Source organism: Phyllobates terribilis, unplaced genomic scaffold (assembly GCF_046119375.1).
Source record: "Phyllobates terribilis strain yellow unplaced genomic scaffold, ASM4611937v1 Scaffold_4__5_contigs__length_816908805, whole genome shotgun sequence".
Lineage (NCBI taxonomy): Eukaryota > Metazoa > Chordata > Amphibia > Anura > Dendrobatidae > Phyllobates > Phyllobates terribilis.
The window spans coordinates 605,298,733-605,319,345 of NW_027362764.1; the positions used below are offsets into that span (position 1 = coordinate 605,298,733).

General features: G+C 41.6%; 1 protein-coding gene across 1 annotated transcript in view; it reads right to left on the bottom strand.

Annotated features, from left to right (window-relative positions):
- Window positions 1-20,613, bottom strand: part of PRKDC (protein kinase, DNA-activated, catalytic subunit) — a 427,433-nt gene that overhangs the window by 126,626 nt on the left and 280,194 nt on the right. Inside the window, exons 60-67 of the mRNA XM_073679277.1 lie at window positions 20,172-20,284; window positions 15,985-16,116; window positions 11,857-12,024; window positions 11,061-11,269; window positions 10,793-10,931; window positions 7,643-7,828; window positions 2,428-2,652; window positions 214-322 (exon numbers count right to left, since the gene is read on the bottom strand). Of these exons, the coding sequence (XP_073535378.1) occupies window positions 214-322; window positions 2,428-2,652; window positions 7,643-7,828; window positions 10,793-10,931; window positions 11,061-11,269; window positions 11,857-12,024; window positions 15,985-16,116; window positions 20,172-20,284 (1,281 nt within the window). The remainder of the gene's footprint in view (window positions 1-213; window positions 323-2,427; window positions 2,653-7,642; window positions 7,829-10,792; window positions 10,932-11,060; window positions 11,270-11,856; window positions 12,025-15,984; window positions 16,117-20,171; window positions 20,285-20,613) is intronic.

Here is a 20,613-nt window from a genome sequence, read left to right on the forward strand (position 1 = left end):
AGGTCTTGAGTGAAGGAATCCCTGTATGATCTCCGTATAACATAATAGGTGATGCAAAAAGGGTTTTTTTTTGTGTTGAGACAACCCCTTTAATCACATTTGATCTCAATTTTTGAATTAGGAAAAAAATGGACCTTAAGACGTTACAGACATAATACAGTATATAGCATTTCAAATCCAGGATTGTTGATAAAAGTATGCAAAATAAAATACCAGGAACGCTGATAAAGTTGATAAAATCCTGAGTCTCTGTTAAAGCTTGAACTGTCTGCAATTCTGTTAATCTGCTGTGATAAAGTAGTGAGTCAATACTTGAATAGTTCTAAGAAAAAAAACAAACAGAAATATGGTCACTCATTTTACACACGTAGTCCAATATTAATAATGTATATATTGGTAGGGGAACTGAAAATAAAAGATTTTGTGATGTATGAGGCTCATTGATTCTTGGAAAGGGGAAGGCTGTAAAGATAATATAAATAAAAGCACAAAACACTTAATAAGTGGGTTACATGTTGAATGGTCAGTCCTTGACAGATATGGGCACTTTTAGGGAGGAATTGTTTTTTCACTCCTTGAATAAGCACATTGCGAAACACACAAAGTGAGAGACAGCACCGCTGATCGTCACAATATGAACCAGTGTCGGTATCAGTTCCTAAAATTTGGCTATGATTAAAGAGAACACATCACAAAATTAAACGTACTAATAATAATTAACTAATGTATTTATTGTTATGTGTTTTTTAGATAGATGCTGACTATTTGAAGGCCAGTATCTATCCAAAAACCTTTTTATATCAGCAATTTTCTTCAGAAGAGCGGCAGCATCTTGTTTGCTTGACTTACTAGGGTCCGTCTGTTCTGCATCCTTCTGCTGCACATGCACTCTGGTCTTGTCATTGTTCTAAATATTGTTTTCTGTGCTTTAAACAGCCAGATTTTGTGATAACTAGTAAAAAGGGGTAATGAAGGAGAATTGTTACGCTACTGTGGGGGCCGCAGTTTTACAGTACCAGGTGTCTGTCTCTCTGCTGCGCTTTACACTGCATGTCTGTAAATATTTCAAAGTGAGCTCTTGATTCAAAACAGCAAGATCATGGAGGGAAATCATGCTCTTTAAGGAATAAAAACAGTGTTTCGAAGAATAACAGGCAAACAGAGTAAATCGCAAGGGGAGCATTAGTGAAAAGAAAGAAAAGTAAAACTATGGACCTCACAAAAGAGCAACAATTCTCTAAATAAAGATCTACCCTAAACAGCAAGATCTTGAGAAAAGTTGTGAGATCTCACTGTTTAGGAACATCAGTTCATGTTCAGTACTGGGGAGTGACAGAGGGAATACCAAAAGCTTCCTCACCAGCTGTCTGGCAGCGACTTTCAACAGGAGGACGCCAATTAGCATTCTATGTGTGCACACACTGAATGACATGAACATTACTTTCCCAAAGTATTTTTATTGCAACATATTTGGAAAATCTATTTTTTCATACCTCAAAAATATGAAAAAACTGGTGACAGGTACTCATTGTGTTTCTATAAAACCTCATTACCACTTACTGTTCATGATTGGGAATTGTGGATTTTCCCTCTGTGACCTGTGTCTTCTACAAATACAGTGCAGACAGTGTCAGTACAACACATGAACCCTATATCATATGTCCCTTCTCTTCTGCATTTCATTATGCTTTTATTAATGTAACATAGAATATCTATGTGGTTTTTAATTTTGAGAAATCAGGCTTGAAAATAATGGATATATTCATTTTTGTGCTATATGACATTCATTGATTCTTGGCACTCCGGTAGTATGTAGGTATTCACTGAGGATCCAATTAATCAAGACCGGCACTGTTCACGTCAGTGGAGTCCTGAGGTACCCGATTCCTTAAGAAGCAGATGCCTCTTAATAAATCAGACAGGTCTTAAAAGTGGTGTGTGCCTCGCCACTAATCTTACTCCAGTTAGCAACTGGAGTAAGATTTGTCGTAAGGCATGCCATAGCTCATCATGAAAACAATGATAGACAATCGCCAAACCCCATTCAAGCTCAGCGCATTTTGGTGAAACTGGCAAAAGATGCAATTTATTTTGTCCAAGTTTGCATTTAGCGAAAATGTGTGACTTTTAAAGCATTTATGCCAGAAATGTGAACGTTGATGAATTGCAGCCTCATCGTAGTAGTATACTGGAGGTGTAGTAGATGTATTTAGTGTTGCCCTCCCAATATCAGTGCCTCATAGCATCAACTGAATAAAAAAATAGTTGCTTTACTTCATAGATTAAAAATGTAATTTGGTCATAAAGTTCTGCACATCATTTTACATATTTTCAAAAGTGAAAATTAAAAATGTAAAGAATTTTAAAAGCACTTAATAACCACAGAGCAATATCTATGTAAATGCTTGTATAAGTATTCATAAATACCTGAATGAACATTTCTATCCCATTTGTAATGTAATATCTTGCTCTGTCAAAATCATCTTGTAAAATGTACAGAAGACTCATTTCCTGACTGTAGAAGGTTTCAATTAACACTTTTCTCTGCTGAATCTTCATGGCATCATCAATAAAGGTTAATAAGGACTGGTCATGTTTTCCATTCAGGAGAAGTTTTAATTTACTTCGAATCATGTAAGGAAGATACGTTTCCTGTTTTGAGAAAAAATGTTGTCAAACAAAAATGATGTTTTCTTTCAAGTATATAGACATTTTTACTAATTGGAAAGTGTAACTTCACATTTATCATAATGAGGGCAATCTGGGCTACTGCCCGAACTTGACCATATTGCCTTTACTATAATATTTTTTGTGGCACTTATCACTGGGCAGGGAGTGTTCCTGTAACTCCACTGATGGCAATAAAGAATCGCATCGCTGCTGAAGTAAGCCATTTCTTGGCTTCCTGCCCATCGCCCTCTCAATGATGCAGCCGAAACGATGCATCATTACTAGTGTTGAGCATTCCGATACTGAAATATCGGGTATCGGCCAATATTCGCGGTATCGGAATTCCGATACTTAATTCCGATACTTTTACAATATCGAATACCGGAATCGGAAGTTCCCATAATGCCTGCGCTCTGCAGTGTCTCTGAAGGATGACAAGCTGGATGGCAGCGCTCAGCTGAGATCCAGCCTGTCATCAGAATGCCATCCCAGCGTGGGAGAATTCTCCTGATTGTTTAAAAGCCGGCGCGCGGTAAAAAGCCGCCGGCTTTTAAACAATCACACAGCCCCATACTGCTTCCCCGCAGCCTTCCACCCCGATCCTCCGCTCCCCTCGCCACCTCCCATCCCGATCGTAAGTTAAGACCGGGCGGGGAGCGCAGCACCCGGGCGGGGAAGCCGGCAGAGAAAAGACTTCACCGCCGGCTTTCCCGCCGGTTATTTCAAATGAACAGCTGAGGTATCAGGTGATGCTGATTAGCTGTTCATTTGAAGTCGCCGCGGTGCCCTCAGAGGGTTCATGTGAGTTCATGCTTGACTGCATTGCATGAACTCGCATGAACTTTCCCACGGCCGCACAGGTCAGCCTCACCTCCCAGACCCGTCATGATTGGTGTGTGTGGGTGTCTGTGCGATGTCTGCGGGTGTGTGTGGGTGTCTGTGCGATGTCTGCGGGTGTGTGTGGGTGTCTGTGCGATGTGTGCGGGTGTGTGTGGGTGTCTGTGCGATGTGTGCGGGTGTGTGTGGGTGTCTGTGCGATGTGTGCGGGTGTGTGTGGGTGTCTGTGCGATGTGTGCGGGTGTGTGTGGGTGTCTGTGCGATGTGTGCGGGTGTGCGCGGTGTCTGTGCGATGTGTGCGGGTGTGCGCGGTGTCTGTGCGATGTGTGCGGGTGTGCGCGATGTCTGCGGGTGTGCGCGGTGTCTGTGCGATGTGTGCGCGGTGTCTGTGCGATGTCTGCGGGTGTGCGCGGTGTCTGTGCGATGTCTGCGGGTGTGCGCGGTGTCTGTGCGATGTGTGCGCGGTGTCTGTGCGATGTGTGCGGGTGTGCGCGGTGTCTGTGCGATGTGTGCGGGTGTGCGCGGTATCTGTGCGATGTGTGCAGGTGTGCGCGGTGTCTGTGCGATGTGTGCGGGTGTGTGCGTGCAGGCAGACATAGGCCGATGTGACACTACTACTCCCATCGGCCTATGTCTGTCCCCCGTCCACTCCTGCCAGCAGGATCAGCTCGATGGGAGCAGTAGTTCCCATCAGCCTGACCCTGCTATTTAAACTGCCCCATGGTCCCCAATAAATTTTAAATACATGTCATTGGTGGCCAGTGGTTACCTACAATAAATTAGTTTATACATTACCTGTCCCCGCCGATCGCCACCTAAAATAAAGTAAAAAATAAAAAACTACACCTATACTCACCTAGACACCTAATTCCCCGAAGCCATCGATCTCCTGTAATAAAATATAAAATAATAAACCACAACCTTATCCTTACCCCTCCGTAGTAGTCCACGAGTGTCCCACGATGATCTCCAGTTCAGAGCAGCCACATAGAATGTGACCGCTCTGAACCGCTGCCGCCGCTAGAATGACGGGGCCGTAAAGCAGCCCCGTCATTGCATAAGCGGGTTCACCGGAGTTCAGGCAGCGCTGCTCCGGTTAGCTGCTTTACGGCCCTGCTGTATCGTGAGAAATTCCCACGGTACAGCACTGCCGTAAAGGAGGTCTCCGGAGCTGCGCTGCCTGAATGCACTCCGGTGACCTCAGTCAGTGGCTCCCGCTGCCGGGAGCGGACGTGTTCCCGGCAGTGTGAGCTTACAGCAGCCATGCACAGCTGTCACCATCTCCAGATGTGACAGCTGTGCATGGGAGATCAGCGCAGGAACGTGGACAGGTAACTATTTTTTTTAGTAAACTAAGAATTAAATAAAATTGTGTGTTTTATTTCAAATAAATTATTTTTTTCTGGGTGTAGTGTGTTTTTTCTTTTTAACACTTTGTAGGTTAGTAATGGGGGTGTCTTATAGACGCCCATCATTACTAACCTGGGCTTCATGGCAGCTGGCGCTGACATGAACCCCAACCCTATTACCCCCTGCCACCGCACCAGGGCAGCGTGGAAGAGCGAGGCTAAGTGCCAGAATTGGCGCATCCTATGGATGCGCCATTTCTGGGGCGGCTGACGGCTGGTGTTTCTAGCCTGGGAGGGGGCCAATATTCATGGCACCCTTCCTGGGCTATTAATATCAGCCCCCAGCTGTCTGCCTAGCCTTTGCTAGCTATTAAAATAGGGGGGACCCCACGTCATTTTTTTGGGGGGGTCCCCCATTTTAATAGCTAGTAATGGCTAGGTATTCAGCTGGGGGCTGATATTAGTAGTCTGGGAAGATCCGTGGGTATTACCCCCTTCCCAGGCTTCAAACATCTGCCCCAGCCGTCTGCTTAACCTTCGCTAGAGACTAAAATTATGGGGGATCCCACGCCAATTTTTTTTTAAATAAATCCTTTATTTTAACACTAAATGACAAGTACAGTAACCAACACTATCACTGTACTTCATATATATGTGACTGACATGTTTCTATCTATCTAATCTATGTATGATTCTCTATTCCTTCTATTCTAAATTGTCAGGTACCGCTGCTGAATTGCCGGCCGGCTTTCTTAAAGAGACGGTGCATGAAAACACTATTATTTTTTTAAATAAATCCTTTACACTAAATGACAAGTACAGTAAGCAACACTGTCCCTGTACTTCATATATATGTGACTGACATGTTTCTATCTATCTAATCTATGTGTGAAGCTCTATTCTTTCTGTTGTAAATTGTCGGGTACCGGTGTATGCGCTGATGAATTGCCGGCTTTTCGCATAATACATTCTACATTATTCTTAGTTGTTTTACTTCATGTAGAATTAACCTACAAGGAAAGAAAGGGTTTATTTTCATTCCGATATTAGTGTCCCATTGACTTGCATTGGTTTCCGGTATCGGAATCGGCGATATCCGATACTTTTTGAGTATCGGTCCGATCCAATCCGATACGATATTTCCTGATATCCGAAGGTATCGCTCAACACTAATCATTACCCACGCACCTGCCAGCCAATACAGGGAGAACGCAGAGCTACAGGGGATCGCTGGAGAGGTAAGTGAATGAACTGAGGGTGGAGGAGACGACATTACTTTATAATGATTTGAGGGTGAGGGGTGGAGAGGGGACAAGACATAATGAATTGGGGGCGTGTACCTTTAATGAACTGGGGGGAGAGGACATGTAATTATGATGAATTGGGGGAGCAGGATAAAACACAGTAGTGGGGGGTTGAGGACACAGGACTGGTAATGAATTTGGGGAAAGAGTATAGTGGCTAATTAATTTATATTTTTATTAGGCAGGGGAACAGTTGCTAATTATAGTATTAAAGGGAATTTGTCAGCAGGTTTTTGTTATGTGATCTGACAGCAGCGTGAGGTAAGAGCAGAGACCCTATTTTCCAGTGATGTATCACTTAGTTTACTGGGTGCAGAGGTTAGTATAACTTGGCCCACACCACAACTTTCTGTGTACATTGTATAGTGACAGAGAGCTGCTAATCAGTGCAGGGGGTGTGGATGGACTAGGATGCACAAAGCCAGTTGTCCTATTGTGATAATCTGCTGATTCAATACAATCAGCATTGTAACAGCAAAACACAGCCCAGTAAGAGACACATCACTGTAATCAGGGTCTCTGCTACTACATTATAGTGATGTCAGATTACATAGCAAATACCGGCTGACAGATTCCCTTTAATGCGGTTACAGTGCTGGCTTCAAAATTAATATTTTGAATGGTGGGCTGCACAGTAACTAATTACATAACAATGGTGTGGTACATAATATATTCAGAGGCGCAGTGTGGGGGATTTTACACAGGACGATGCACTGCCAAGAATCATCTTTTGCGTTGTTCAAAAGATCATACCACCAATAAACAAGCATTTTGCTCGTTATACATAGTGCCATTCCTTATTGTTTAACATCCTCTCTTGTTTTGTATAGTGCTGTCCCTCATTACATAGCATTCCCTCTTGTTATGTATAGCAATGCACCTTATTAAATAGTATCCTCTATTGTTATGTATAGCACTGACAAAGGGAAAAATCTGGCGCAGCGCTTGTTCTCCCTATTGCTTCAAATGTGCAACACAGCACCTTTGTGTTCATCACATGACCTCCCATGATTATCATTTGATACGTCATGTGATACAGATACATTAGGTGCTGGGGAGGGGGACCATGCAGTTTGCATTGCCATGGGGGGTGGGGTATAGTTACATGTAATGTGCCCCTATAGACATCAATTATATTTATGCAATGATTACATGCTCATTATTCCTGTGCTCCTCCGTCTCCATATATGTATTTGTAATATGTTTTGTGTATGTATGTATTTTTCTTTTTAAACACGTCAGTGTTGTAATTTGTGTATTTATGAATAAACATATCATTTTTAATCATGTGGCCTATTCATTTGAACACGGATTTATAGGTATTTCATTGTTTTACGTTCCAGTATTCAGCTATAGTACTAGAGTACATTGCAAGCAAAAAAAAACACTTTTTTGGTTGATTAGAATGGGTTATTTTCTTCATTTGTAGGTTATAATATAAGCATAAAGCCATTCCGTTCACATGGCAAATGCAGAAATCACCTCATAGAAAGGGTCGCTCCACATCTTCTTGAGGTCTGGTTGCTTTTGACTGTCAATGTTTACCGTCGAGCAATACTGAAGTGGTTCCCACTCGGTTAGATGATTGTAACAGTCCATGGAAGCGATCTCCCAAAAATCCTTCTCAGCATCAGAAGGTTCTCCATCAACAAATGTCTCCTGCAGAGCCTAGCACCAGAAAGACATACCGGTGTAATCCACTTTTCACATAGCACCAGTAATGTATATACTTGCAATCTTAACCCCTTCACAACCTTGGGATTTTCCGTTTTTGCATTTTCGTTTTTTGCTCCCCTTGTTCCCAGAGCCATAGCATTTTTAATTTTTGGTCAATATGGCCATGTGAGGGCTTATTTTTTGCGGGACGAGTTGTACTTTTGAACGACATTACTGGTTTTACCATATCGTGTACGGGAAAACGGGAAAAAATTCCAAGTGCGGTGGAAAGAAAAAAGTGTAATACCACAGATGTTTTTTTAAATTTTTTTTACCATGTTCACTGAATGCTAAAACTGACCTACGATTCTTATTCTCCAGGTCATTACGAGTTCGTAGACACCAAACATGTATAGGTTCTTTTTTATTTAAGTGGTGAGAAAAAAAATCCAAAGTTTGCTTTAAAAAAAAAAAAAAAAAAAAGACCCGTAGCGTCTCCATTTTTAGCGTCGCCGAGCTGAAGTTTTTATTGATACCATTTTGGGGTAGATATGATGTTTTGATCACCCGTTATTGCATTTTATTGCAATGTTGCGGTCGACCAAAAAACGTAAGTCTGGCATTTAGGATTTTTTTCTCGTTTCGCCATTTACCGATCCAGATTAATTCTTTTTTTATGTTAATAAATCGGGCGATTCTGAACACAGCGATACCAAATAGGTGTATGTGTTGTTTTTTTTATATTATTTTATTTTGAATGGGGCGAAAGGGGGGGATTTAAACTTTTATACTTTTTTTTTTAATTTTTTTAGAAACATTTTTTCTTTCACTTTTTGCATGCTTCTATAGTCTCCATAGGAGACTAGAAGCAGCACTTGTCTGATCGCCTCTGCTACATAGAGGTGATGAACAGGATCATCTCTATGTAGCAGAAATGCTCCTGTGCTATGAGCGCCGACCACTAGGTGGCACTCATAGCGATCAGCACATGACAACCACTGGGGTCTGCTGCAGACCCAGGGTTGTCATGCCCACCCATCAGTGACCCGCGATCACGTGACGGTGTCACCGATGGGTGGGGCAAGTGACGCACTTCTGGTACAGCGATGTTAAATGCCGCTGTCAGAGATTGACAGCGGCATTTAACATGTCAACAGCCACGGGTGGATCGCGATTCCACCCGTGGCTGTTGCGGTCACATGTCAGCTGTAATAATCAGCTGACATGTGCCCGGTTCAGTGCGGGCTCAGCGCCGGAGCCCGCGCTGAACGGGGAGTGACAGCCTGGTGTAAAGTGGTTAAGTCACAAAAAAAAGGAAATACCCAAATGTTGACAAATGAGACCACATAAGGTGATCATATTCATTACTAATACCTCCTTAAAAACAGGCCCATTTTAAAGGCAAAGTAATATTTTTTATTCATGCATCAAAGAAAAATATTTTAAAAAATATAGAATAATAAAAAAAAAAAAAATGGCGCACAAATTGTTTTGTTTTAGTCCAGGGGTGAGGAAAGTTCTTTCTACCGAGGGCCATTTGGATATTTATACCATCCTTCAAGGCCCGCACATATTGTGCGCTAACTCCACCCACAAAGTGCCTCCTGACGCGCACTGGTATAGGACGTAATCTTCCAATGCACACGCCTCAGCATGTAGTAGTGAACATGCTCACGCAGTAAGAAGAAATTAAAAGATCGGTGGCCATCAAAAAACAGCTGCCGGTCCAAGCACTGTTGTCCCCAGGAATCTACCTGGGGGCCGGAGAAAAAGTCATCGGGGGCTGTAAACGCCCCTCGGTCCTGAGGTTCCCCACCCCTGTTTTGGTCTTTTGGAAAAAGGAGGAAAGAACAATAGAGCAAAAAGAGAAAATTGTCATGTTGGGAAAGAAATTATTTTATATATATATTTTTTAAAACATTTTTTTTTACTTTATTTTTTAGTCTCCCTAGGGGAATTAATCCTGCAATTGTCCGACTTCTTATATACTGAAATACGAAAGTATTGCAGTATATGGTAAAAATCACAGACCCTATGAAGCCCAACCAAAGGTTGGTCTTTACAGGAGCACCATTCACCAGGCACAGCAGGTATCAGCAGGCCCCTGGCTACCAAGGCAACCGACCGACACCTTGTGGTCTTGTTAAGGACTGATGGGCGCATGGAACAGCGTGGTTCCCCTGAACCAAATGTTTTAAATCTTGAAATGCCTCTGTCAATGATCGACAGTTGCACTTAAGGGATTAAAAGTAGCAGGTGGGGCTGTTAAGAGGCAGATGCTGTCTGGGTAAAAAAGGCAGTGTATGCCTGTATAATGGGGGCTCAGTTACTGAGCCTGCATCAAAGACTTGGACTCCAGCAGTGAGTGAGCACAGACACCAGCTGTCTCTTGAAACAGTGTTAGCTTTTCGCAAGCCAGCACAGAGAATCACCAGAGGAGGCAGAATATTCCATTTCAGGGGGCAGAACAGTGCACTGAAGCTGCTTAGCCATGCCAAAGGTGCACTAAGCGCACTAATTTAAGTTAGACTAAGTCCTATATGACTGTGTAGCTAGTTTAAATTGTGTTTCGGGAGTGACAGATTCTCTTTAATTGCAGTTGGCCAACGGTCACTTAGACAAAAGCCATTTATCCAAACCCCGACATGCTTGTTATGGTCATTGTGCATGTGGTCTTACTGGTAAGATGGAGAAAAAGGGGCACTGTTAGGCACTTGTGGTGGCTTATCTCCCTTATGAATGTAAAGATCGTGCACAATGAAATTCAACACTTGCCCATCCTATTATCCCTAACAAATAGCTAATGTTAATTCTGCATAAAATGAACTATATTAATAGGAAAAAGGTATAATGATTCTTGGGAAAAAAAATACTGGTCTGCATAACAATATTTGATGTCAATGAACAATTATCTCACGGTTTCTCAAATACCTCACCATAATTGGCCTCCTGATAATTCATGGTCTCTGCACGTACCTTATCATAGAGCTTAGCAGCTTCTCCATAGTCTGATCTGGCTTCTGCATCTAAAGCACACTGCGTAATACTTTTTGTTCCAATCTTATTACTGAAAATGCCTCGAAGAACATCATAGTCTCCAATAGAGCGATACAACCTTAAAGAACAAAGATCTGTGGTTAAAGTCAGAGAATAAACATATCACAAACTGAGCAGTTATAGGTCAAAAATTATGTTTGTAAAATGTCTATGACTATAAGAAAACTTTTCCATCCATAGGACTCACCGAGCAAGCTGTATCCATCTCTGGACATTGGGAGGAACGTCAGCCCTGCCACGCTTCTTCTTTGAGGGAGGTTCCTCTGGCGGTGAAATGACCTGTAATGCTTTCTCAAGCAGTAGTATACCGATTGACTGCTGCAAACTTTCTATGCTACTTGTGCTGACACTTGCTGGGTTTAGATAAAGCAGCTCAACATGTTGGTAACACATATCCTAAATAAAAATAATAATAATTTTCATGAAGCATATATATATATACATACATGTTGCAAGTCCAATAAGTATAGGCAGTAGGTAATATTTCTTAACTGTAACAGCCATGCCCAGAAAATAAAACATGTAAAGGGGGCAATGTAAAGGTTATTGATACACTTGACATGAAAAAGTGATCTCTACTAATGGTTACCAGGGAATAAAACTGCATTTCTTCCCTGAACTGACTAAGTTCAAACGACTGTATAACAGATAAATCTTCAAAAACTTGTGAACTTTTATTTTTAAGAGGTGTTGTGCATCTAATTTGATTAAACTATTTGTAAGACACAAATAAAAATTGATTTGTGGCTAAACGTTACACCTTGATAACAATTTTTATGAAGGTTCCTATGATTATAACAATTTCTCAAACGTATAAAAAGTCTATTTTCAAAAAACATATGGGAATGCGGCTATATTGTGGTTTTTCAAAAGTGTAAATATTGTAGCAGCAGCAAAATGGTTAAAAAAGGCCTAGTTCTAAAAAAGATTAAATTGAACTATATATGTATATCACAACCATGTTAATATATTTCTGTACATACCTGTATGCAACCAATGAATGGTGGGTAATAGTACACTGTACAGTTCAAATAATGATTGAATTTATCAACCAGTTTAGCAGCAATGCTGTTTTTTTCCGTAGAGTCGATTGTTCCCAGAATCCCAGAAAATAATGCACTGAATAGCTGTTTTGCCAGAGCTGAATCTTTCTGAAGTACCAAAATAAGAACAGAGTTAGTTTTTCTTTAATCCCTTCGTGACAAAGGCAATTTTTTCAAATCTGACGTGTCACTATGTGGCAATAACCGGGGCTGTGGAGTCGATAAGCCAAAGTTCCGACTCCGACTCCTCAATTTCCATGACTCCGACTCCCTCATACATGGCTCATGTCTAAGAGATAAATTTACTGCAGCACAGATTCATCTCAGCTAAAAGTCTAGACCCTTAGATCAGGAATAGGACAGACATTTATAGGACATTTCATAACTTTCCCAAATTCTTATGACGAAAATATTCCCCACAAACTGCACTGAACTACTGTACTCAATTTATTATATATTTTAGGAGTCTGTCCATTTTATACAGACTCCACGACTCTGACTCCACAGCCCTGGCAATAACTCTGGAATGTTTCAACATATCTCAGTGATTTTGAGAATGTTTTTTCGTGACACATAATTTATGATCATAGTAAATTTAGGTCGATATGTTTTGCATTTATTTATAAAAATGTCAGAAATTTGACAAAAATTTTAAAAATTAGCCATTTTCAAACTTGATTATTCATTTAATCCAGATAACAATACCACACAAAATAGTTAATAACATTTACCTTACAATTTTTCATTTTGTCAAGGAAATTTACAAAACTTATTTCTTTAGGGACCTATTCAGTTTTGAAGGGACTTTAGGGGAATCTATATATTGGAAAACCCTCAAAAGCGATACCATTTTAAAACCAGCACCCCTCTACATATTCAAAACTGCTGTCAGGTAGTTTATCTCTTATCAAGCACATAGGGACGTCATTAAACTGCAATTTCAAGGGGAGCTGCCAGCAGCAGATTGTTATAATTTGCATGCCCAAGTGTATTCAGCGTGGCAGAACATTTCTCAGACAACCATCAATGTTCTCATTGATAGAAGGAGGGGGGCTTTATGCATGTGGTGGTCAAACGCGATACTGAAGAAATGGAGATATTTTGAAAATTTTGTTTCCATTTTTTTCATCTTTTGTAAATCATTAGCATGTCTATCCTTCCATGATTTTTCCTTCTTTTTGTTGCAATTTCAATGTTGAGGAGAGTATTTTGAAACATTTGTTAGCCATAAAACATTAAAACATTCCAGGTACTATAGCTATTTATTGACCAAGAGGACCGTTTGCGGTTTTGTTTTTTTAAAAGCGAGGAATAACTTAAAATAAGGATATTGGTCCAGATAATTCATTGGAATTAAAGGGGTTTTCCCACAAACAAAAGTTCATTTTAATCAATAGATCTTGGCATAATAATAATTTCCACAATTGGATGTGTTTAAATAAAATGTTCCTGTGCTGAGATAATCTTATAAATGTTCCCCTGCTGTGTAATGGCCGTGTCTGACCATGGACTGATCATACCACTTCTCCTGGGCAGGGGAGGGCGCAAATGAGTATACAGACATTACAGCAGGGGATCGCAGCTAATTCTTTCTTTGAAGTAAAACATTGTTTAAAAATAAGCAGCGAAATTTTTTACCTCACAAAAAAGAGTGAGCTGCGATCCCATGCTGTCCTGTCTGTATACTCTCTTCCTTCCTCCCCTACCCAGGAGCTGTGGTATGATCAGACCATGTTCTGTACATGGTGAGACACAGCCATTACACAGTACACAGCAGGGGAACATTTATAAGATTATCTCAGCACAGGAACATTTTATTTAAACACATCCAATTGTGGAAATTATTATTCCAAGATCTATTGATTAAAATCAACTTTCAATCATGGGAAAACCCCTTTTAAGACCCGCATTCATCAAGAAGTTTATGCAAGTATTCTGGAGTAAGACGGCTTGAAATTTCCCAAAATTTTTGTGGAATTCTTGGTTGAACAGAAGTTTTGTGACTTTTGCCATATTTACGTCATTCCCAGCAATCTCCACCAACATTTTGATAAGTGGCAGAGCTTTGTTGGAAGGTGTGTGGTTGAGTAAGCCCAATAAATGAATCATAATTTACTCAACAAAAGTGGAGTCAATTACAAAAGAAATGTACTTTAGTCTCTGACTGGAGCACACCACAGCTCAAAGACGCAATAAATTCATTAAAGGGAACCTGACAGCTGATACATGCTGCCCGATCCACAGGCAGCATGTATCAGACTGTGGCTACATTATTTCAGTCATATAAGTTTAACTCTGAAATGGTGCGGCGTTTCAGTAAAAACATAGTTTATTAGCCGCCAGCGACCAAGATGCACGGGAGACTAGTCGTTCAGTTAGAGGCAGCTTTTCCCCGCTTGCTGCCCTGGAGTGATGGGTCTCTGATTGCTTGCAAGTATAGGGAGAGGCCTGTCAGTCAATGGCAGCAGGCAGGGAGACGCCACCGGGTACCAGCCTGTCTGACTAGTCTCCCTTGCGGCTTTGTTCCTACGCTGCAGCGTTTCAGAGTTAACCATATATGGATGAAATCATACAGACACAGCCTGATACATGCTACCTATATCTGCTGTCAGGTTCCCTTAAAGAGGTGCACACCTGTTAATGAATTTGGCACACCTTACTTCAACGAACCCTGGATCAAGACTGGCATGGAATACCCAGGGTCTTAATGAATCAGGGTTTGTGTGTCATATTTCTAGGAGGTTTGAAACCCCTTTTTCCCCAATTCCATTTTGAAAGACTGGAGACTATTAAGTGAAAAATAAATCTTGCAGTACGGATAGAAGAAATTTTTAATTAGTCTTGTCTAGGTCTAGAAAATGGATCTGATCGATTTCTAGAAACCCATGAATTAACATAGCTCAGTTATGTCTGCTACTGCACTTTAGCTGCTTTCAATAAAATACCATTTCTCCTTACCGGGCTAACAACCTAGGCAGTCGTCTCATTACCCTGGCAATATGCAGCTCCATTTGATGTGTAGCGGCTGCTGCTGAGTTCTCTAAAACAGCTTATATGCAAGAGAATAGGAGCTGATATGCAGTACTTGGCAGCGGCTGCTACATTGCAGCTCAGTCACTCGTTTCATCCAGCCACTGCTGTTAGATCAATGGAGGTGTTGTGACCCCGCCAATCTGATATTTCTGTCGTATTCCAAATTTATGCCCTTAGAAGCCCTTTAATGGTCTGCACTGAAACACAGTAGAATCTCGTTGTGATTGCCCTCTTTACCTTCTTCCCTGGAAAATAGTTTTTCTGGCAGTCACCTCCATTCAAAAGGTTTCTGAACTGGTATCTTTATCCTGTCACTTACACATTATGGTCCTCCTCCAAAATAAGGTGCTTCTCTGGGCAGTGTCTGGATTTACTTTTCCCAGACTGCATCCTTTCATCATTCTAACTCCACGATTGTCATTCCAGAAAAGGCTGGCAACATGCAAGGCTACAATTGCTCAATGAATCCTGTTGGTTATTTAGGAGATGTACCATGTGAAGGGCAAAGATCCCCCACATTCAGTCAAAGCATATTATACAAGAGCATTGGGTGCCTTGTGGCTGATAAACCATAGCAAGGCTTCTACCTGGACTTCTTATACAGGCTTTACATTTGCATCCTCAGTTGCCTCCCACAACCCAAAAGTGCTTTAGGCCACAGCTGTGTAGTCCGCCATCTACCTCATTTAGCTTTTATCTGATAGCTCACCACACAGAACCCCCATATCTCTAATAATGCACCAGTCATTGCAAGCTAAGTAGCAAACAAACTCAGGCCCTGACATGCAATCTCAAGGAGAGTAGAAAGCCGCTTTTTGGAATGCTATGTACAGACAGTAAAATCCTAAAAACCAAGAATACTAGAGAAACTTATAGAAAATCTTCACTCCAGTATGTGAATGCTAAAATATGCACATATAACAGTCATGTGAATCATGACTTTGACATCAAATATCTAAATTTGCATAGAATTTAGTTTGGCGAGAGCAACATCATACAGCAGCGTGTTTAATATACAACAGATAGATAACAGACCTGAGCCAGTGCTTGCAATGGTGCAATAAGTGAGCTGTATGCAATCTGAATATCAGGCAAATCTCCATGTCGATAACTTCGGTAAAGAACGACTTGAGCATCTTGCTTCATCTTTTGCTCAACTTTAATTTCCTTAAAAATAGAAACATTGTTGACCTCTATTGAACATTCTTGGTCGATATACAAGTTGATTTATGGCTGATTACAATGCCTAAATTATACATTTTCTTTGCATCTCCTGACTAAAGATGTAAAAGTGCCAGTATTTAAATACAGAAGAGCAAAGACATCTTCTAGTCAGTCTAGTGCAAACAGTATGATAATACAGTAAATACATATTGATAATTGGCCTTTTCTTTTTACCTGTAAAAAGCCTTTTCTCATACCATTAGGGAGGCGGCACCTCATGTGTTACAGCTGGCTGCTATTAGGAGGGGGACATTAAATAGCTAAGTGTTTGCTCTCCCCACTAGGTACAATTTCCCCTGACCCAATTCTATTTATCACAGGACGCTAAAGCTTCACATGTATAATGATATAAGTCTCTATAGGTTACGTGCCAATTTGCAACTCTGAACTGATAACGGTCTTGATTTTACAGGTGCTGAAGTGGTGTGAGGTTTGATAATGGACCCAGTGGAATACAGAGCGGTCATCAAGTTCCTTTACTTGAAAGGCCGGACACCAAATGAGACGTTCGATTTAGATGAAAGAGCTTTATGGTGATGATTCTCCATCGTATGATGTAGTCAAGAACTCGCATCGTCAATTGAAATGTGGTCGCACTTCAGTGCAAACAGCTCCAATTCCAGGACGACCCCACTCTGCTATTGATGAACACAACATCCAGCAAGTGGAGGTCGCCATTTTGGAAAATCGCCGCGTAACCATTCGCCACCTAGCCCAAAATGTCAAGATTAGTGTGGGGTCCGTGGAAAAAAATCATCCAAGATCATCTTCACATGCATAACGTATCTGCTCGCTGGGTTCCTCGGCTCCTCACACCTTTCCAGAAACAGGAACGAGCCGAATGCTCTCAGGCTCTATTGACGATGAGCCATTGAAACCAGGAGGACTTCTTCAACAGACTGATCACACAGGATGAAAGCTGGGTCCATCAATATGATCCTGAGACTAAAGTCCAGTAAATGCAATGGAACCATCATGACTCACCGCTTCCAAAGAAGGCACGTGCCCAACCCTCGGCAGGCAAGGTCATGCTCACAGTATTTTGGACCAGCACGGAGAAGTATTGATGGATTTCCTAGCAAAGGGTACCATGATCACTGGGGCATACTATGCTTTACTGCTGTGGAAATTGCGGGAGGCCATCAAAACCAAGAGACATGGCATGCTCACCAAAGGTGTCCGCCTTCTGCAAGACAATGCACCAGTTCACAACTCACATGTTGCCCAAATGGAAGCATGCTCCTGTGGCTTTGAAATTCTACCGCATCCCCCTTATTCACCCAACCTCGCACCATCGGACTTCCACCTCTTTCCAAAAATAGTTATTTTTGAAGAGCAAGCATTTTCCAGATGATGAGACTCTGATTTCCGAAGTCACAGCATGGCTTTTGGAGCAACCTGTCGACTTCTACAAGGTGTTTACAGTTGCTTAAAGGGATGGGAGAAGTGTGTGTCCCTAGGTGGCACCTATGTAGAGAAGGACCAATAACTGTGCCAAGTCTCATTGCTCGCAGTCCACAGGAAGTTGGTCAGGGCAAATCTCTAATGAACACCCCCCGTATACCCCTCCTGCAAGCACTGAGCTATTAAGTTTGTAGTAAGCAGAAAAACATTAAAGAACAAAAGCATTAATATAACAATAAGAAAGCAGAAAACAAGGAACCTCTCACAAAGAATGAGCACAATTGTAGGAAAGATACACCATATGGTGGCTGCTTTATCCACCAATGGACGGTACGTGAAAAGGTTTTTACTTCTAAGAAGAAAATTACATTTTTTCATCAGTACCATTGGGAGACACAGAGCCATAGGATGCTCCAAAGCATTTCCTAGGGGTGGGACAACAATTGATAAGGTTGTTTGTCTATTGGACTGCTGTCTGAGGGACCCTGCATCCTATGGCAGCATCAGCAGATGCAAATGTATGCACCTTGTAAAATTTGGCACAGATGTGAGGCGACGTCAGAGAGGTCACATTACACACCTGTAGGGCAGTGTCCATGTGATGAAAGGCTCATGATGCCCCCATTACTCGGGGAAAATAGGCCATCACAAAGAAGGGTAACACCTTGCCCTATGAGTGGCAGGGCTCATTAATTATCAATTGGATCCAATGGACCATGGTGGTCATAGATGCTGCCAAGCCCAGCTTAGGGACCTATGGAAGTAAGAAAAGAGAGTCTGAACACCAGAAAGAAATAACGGAGATCAGATCACATTTAAAGTATGGAGGGCCTTCGACCTTGAGTGAGATGGAAAGGGGCAAAATAAATGCAGCATAATGTTGTTATTTAGATGGAATGCCAAAACCACTTTTGGTAGGAATGAAAGGACTGGCCTACGGACTATTCTGTTCTGATAGAAAACTGTGAAATGGGAATTAGAAGACACAGCTTCCAATTCTTAAATTTGCCTGATGGAGGTGAAAACCACTAAAAACACAACCTTCCAAGAGAATAGGTGTAAGGAGATGCTGCGGAGCGGCTCAAGAAAAAAAAGGTCCCTGGGTGAAGTCAGATGTTAAGTGGCTTCAAGAAAGTATGAATGGTAGACTTGGAGGTCAGTAAGTGCTGGAAAAAAATTGACAAGGACAAGATCTGAAAACGCAGGCTTGAATCCAATCTATCCTGAATAAATTAAGGTAACCAGGAGAATGAAAACCGCATTGGGCCTCTTATTCCGTTCCTGAGCTTCCTATTTCTTGTAAACACAATGTGGGCTGGAAAAGTGGTAAAAGGAGCAGAAATGTGTTCTGGATCTCCTCTGAGGGCTAGCTTCGAGGAAGGTGGGTATTCTTCCCATCTGTTGTTTCGAAGAGGTTTCCATCCAGTTGTTTACCAAAAAAAGTTAAAGCCCGTAAAAGGGAAGACTACAAGAGCCTCTTTTGAAGCCTCATCCATAGAGCAGCATTTGAGCAGCATTTAAACCTAAAACTGATTAGCTCAGTGCCTGCAGGAGGGGTATAGCTGATGGAAGGAGCAAACACATAACTACTTAGTGTCCTCAGCTATAACCCTTTGTCCTATGTCCCTCAATGGCATGGATGATAAATTTAGATGTATAGGATTAAATAATAAAAATAAAAAAAATCATATAAAACCGAAAAAGTGGAGTTTACAAAGCAGATTAAGGCTACGTGCCCACGATGCAGAAATGAAGCAGAAAATTTCTGCAGCATTTCTGCATCTCCCTGGCAGAAAAAAACGCATGCAGATTGTGCATGCGTTTTTCCTGCAGAATACATGAGGATCCACATGCGGATTCACATGCGTTTCTGCATGCAGATTGACAAGCGCTTTCCAGGCGATAGCATCACTTGGAAAGTGCTTGACAACTAGGTCACACTGTATAAATCCATGCAAACAGCATGGATTTATACAGTGTGAACCGTAAAAATTAAAACAAATAAAGCTATACTCACCCCCGAGGTCCCGGCGTGGCTGCAGCGCTCGTTCCTGTCTGGTTCCTGGCTGCCGGCATCTCGCGAGACAGAGCGGTGAAGGGCCTGCGGTCACATGACTGTGACGTCACCGCAGGTCCTCAAGCGATGCCGGCATTCAGAGACAAGCCGCCGGACAGGAGAATATAAACTTTATTTGTTATTTTATTCTTTTTTTACAGGTACAACGGGACCCAGGTCTGGATGAGAGTCTCCTCTCCTCCAGAACTGGGTACCATCCGCACATAGAGACGCATAGAAGCCGCTTGTACAAATGTACAGTCGCGGTTTCTGTGCGTCTCAATGCAAGTCAATGGCGGGAGTTCCGCTGCGCTTCCGCAAAATTAAATGACATGCTGCGGATTTTTGTACGCAGCATAAACGCTGCGGAACAATCCGCAGCATGTGCATAGAACATGCGGAATCCCCTTGGGGACCATGGGGTGCGGATTACCTAGCGTTTAACAAGCGTTTCCGCTGCGGAAATTCCGCCGCATAAACGCTTGAAAAACGCTACGTGGGCACACAGCCTAATACATTAAAAAATAAGTCAACAAACCTTTTCTCGTTTCTGCTCAGCTACTCCTTTTCTGGCATAGATGATACTGCGCTTCTCTTGATCTTTTAAGAAACGTCTGCGCAATCTCAAAATATCTGACCTTTCTTCAATGCCTGGACCATAATATATAAAATTATATTATGAGTACCTCAATAGGTTATGGGGAAAAACACAAGCATTATCATGATTTAAAACCAAATGTGCTAAAATACAAGGGAGATGCTAATCACAATTGATCATGGTTATAAAGGATGGACAGTAAGGTCCAGATTGGGGAAATATTAAATGCATTCAAGAGGACTTTTGAATTCACTTGAAATGTCTGATTTCCTCAATACTTGCATTCCCCAAGAAATAATAATGAGTTCTAAGAAAAAAAAGTTGCAGCATTGTTGTTTCATAGCAAATGCAAGTTTACTATACATCGGATAGGTATAATGTA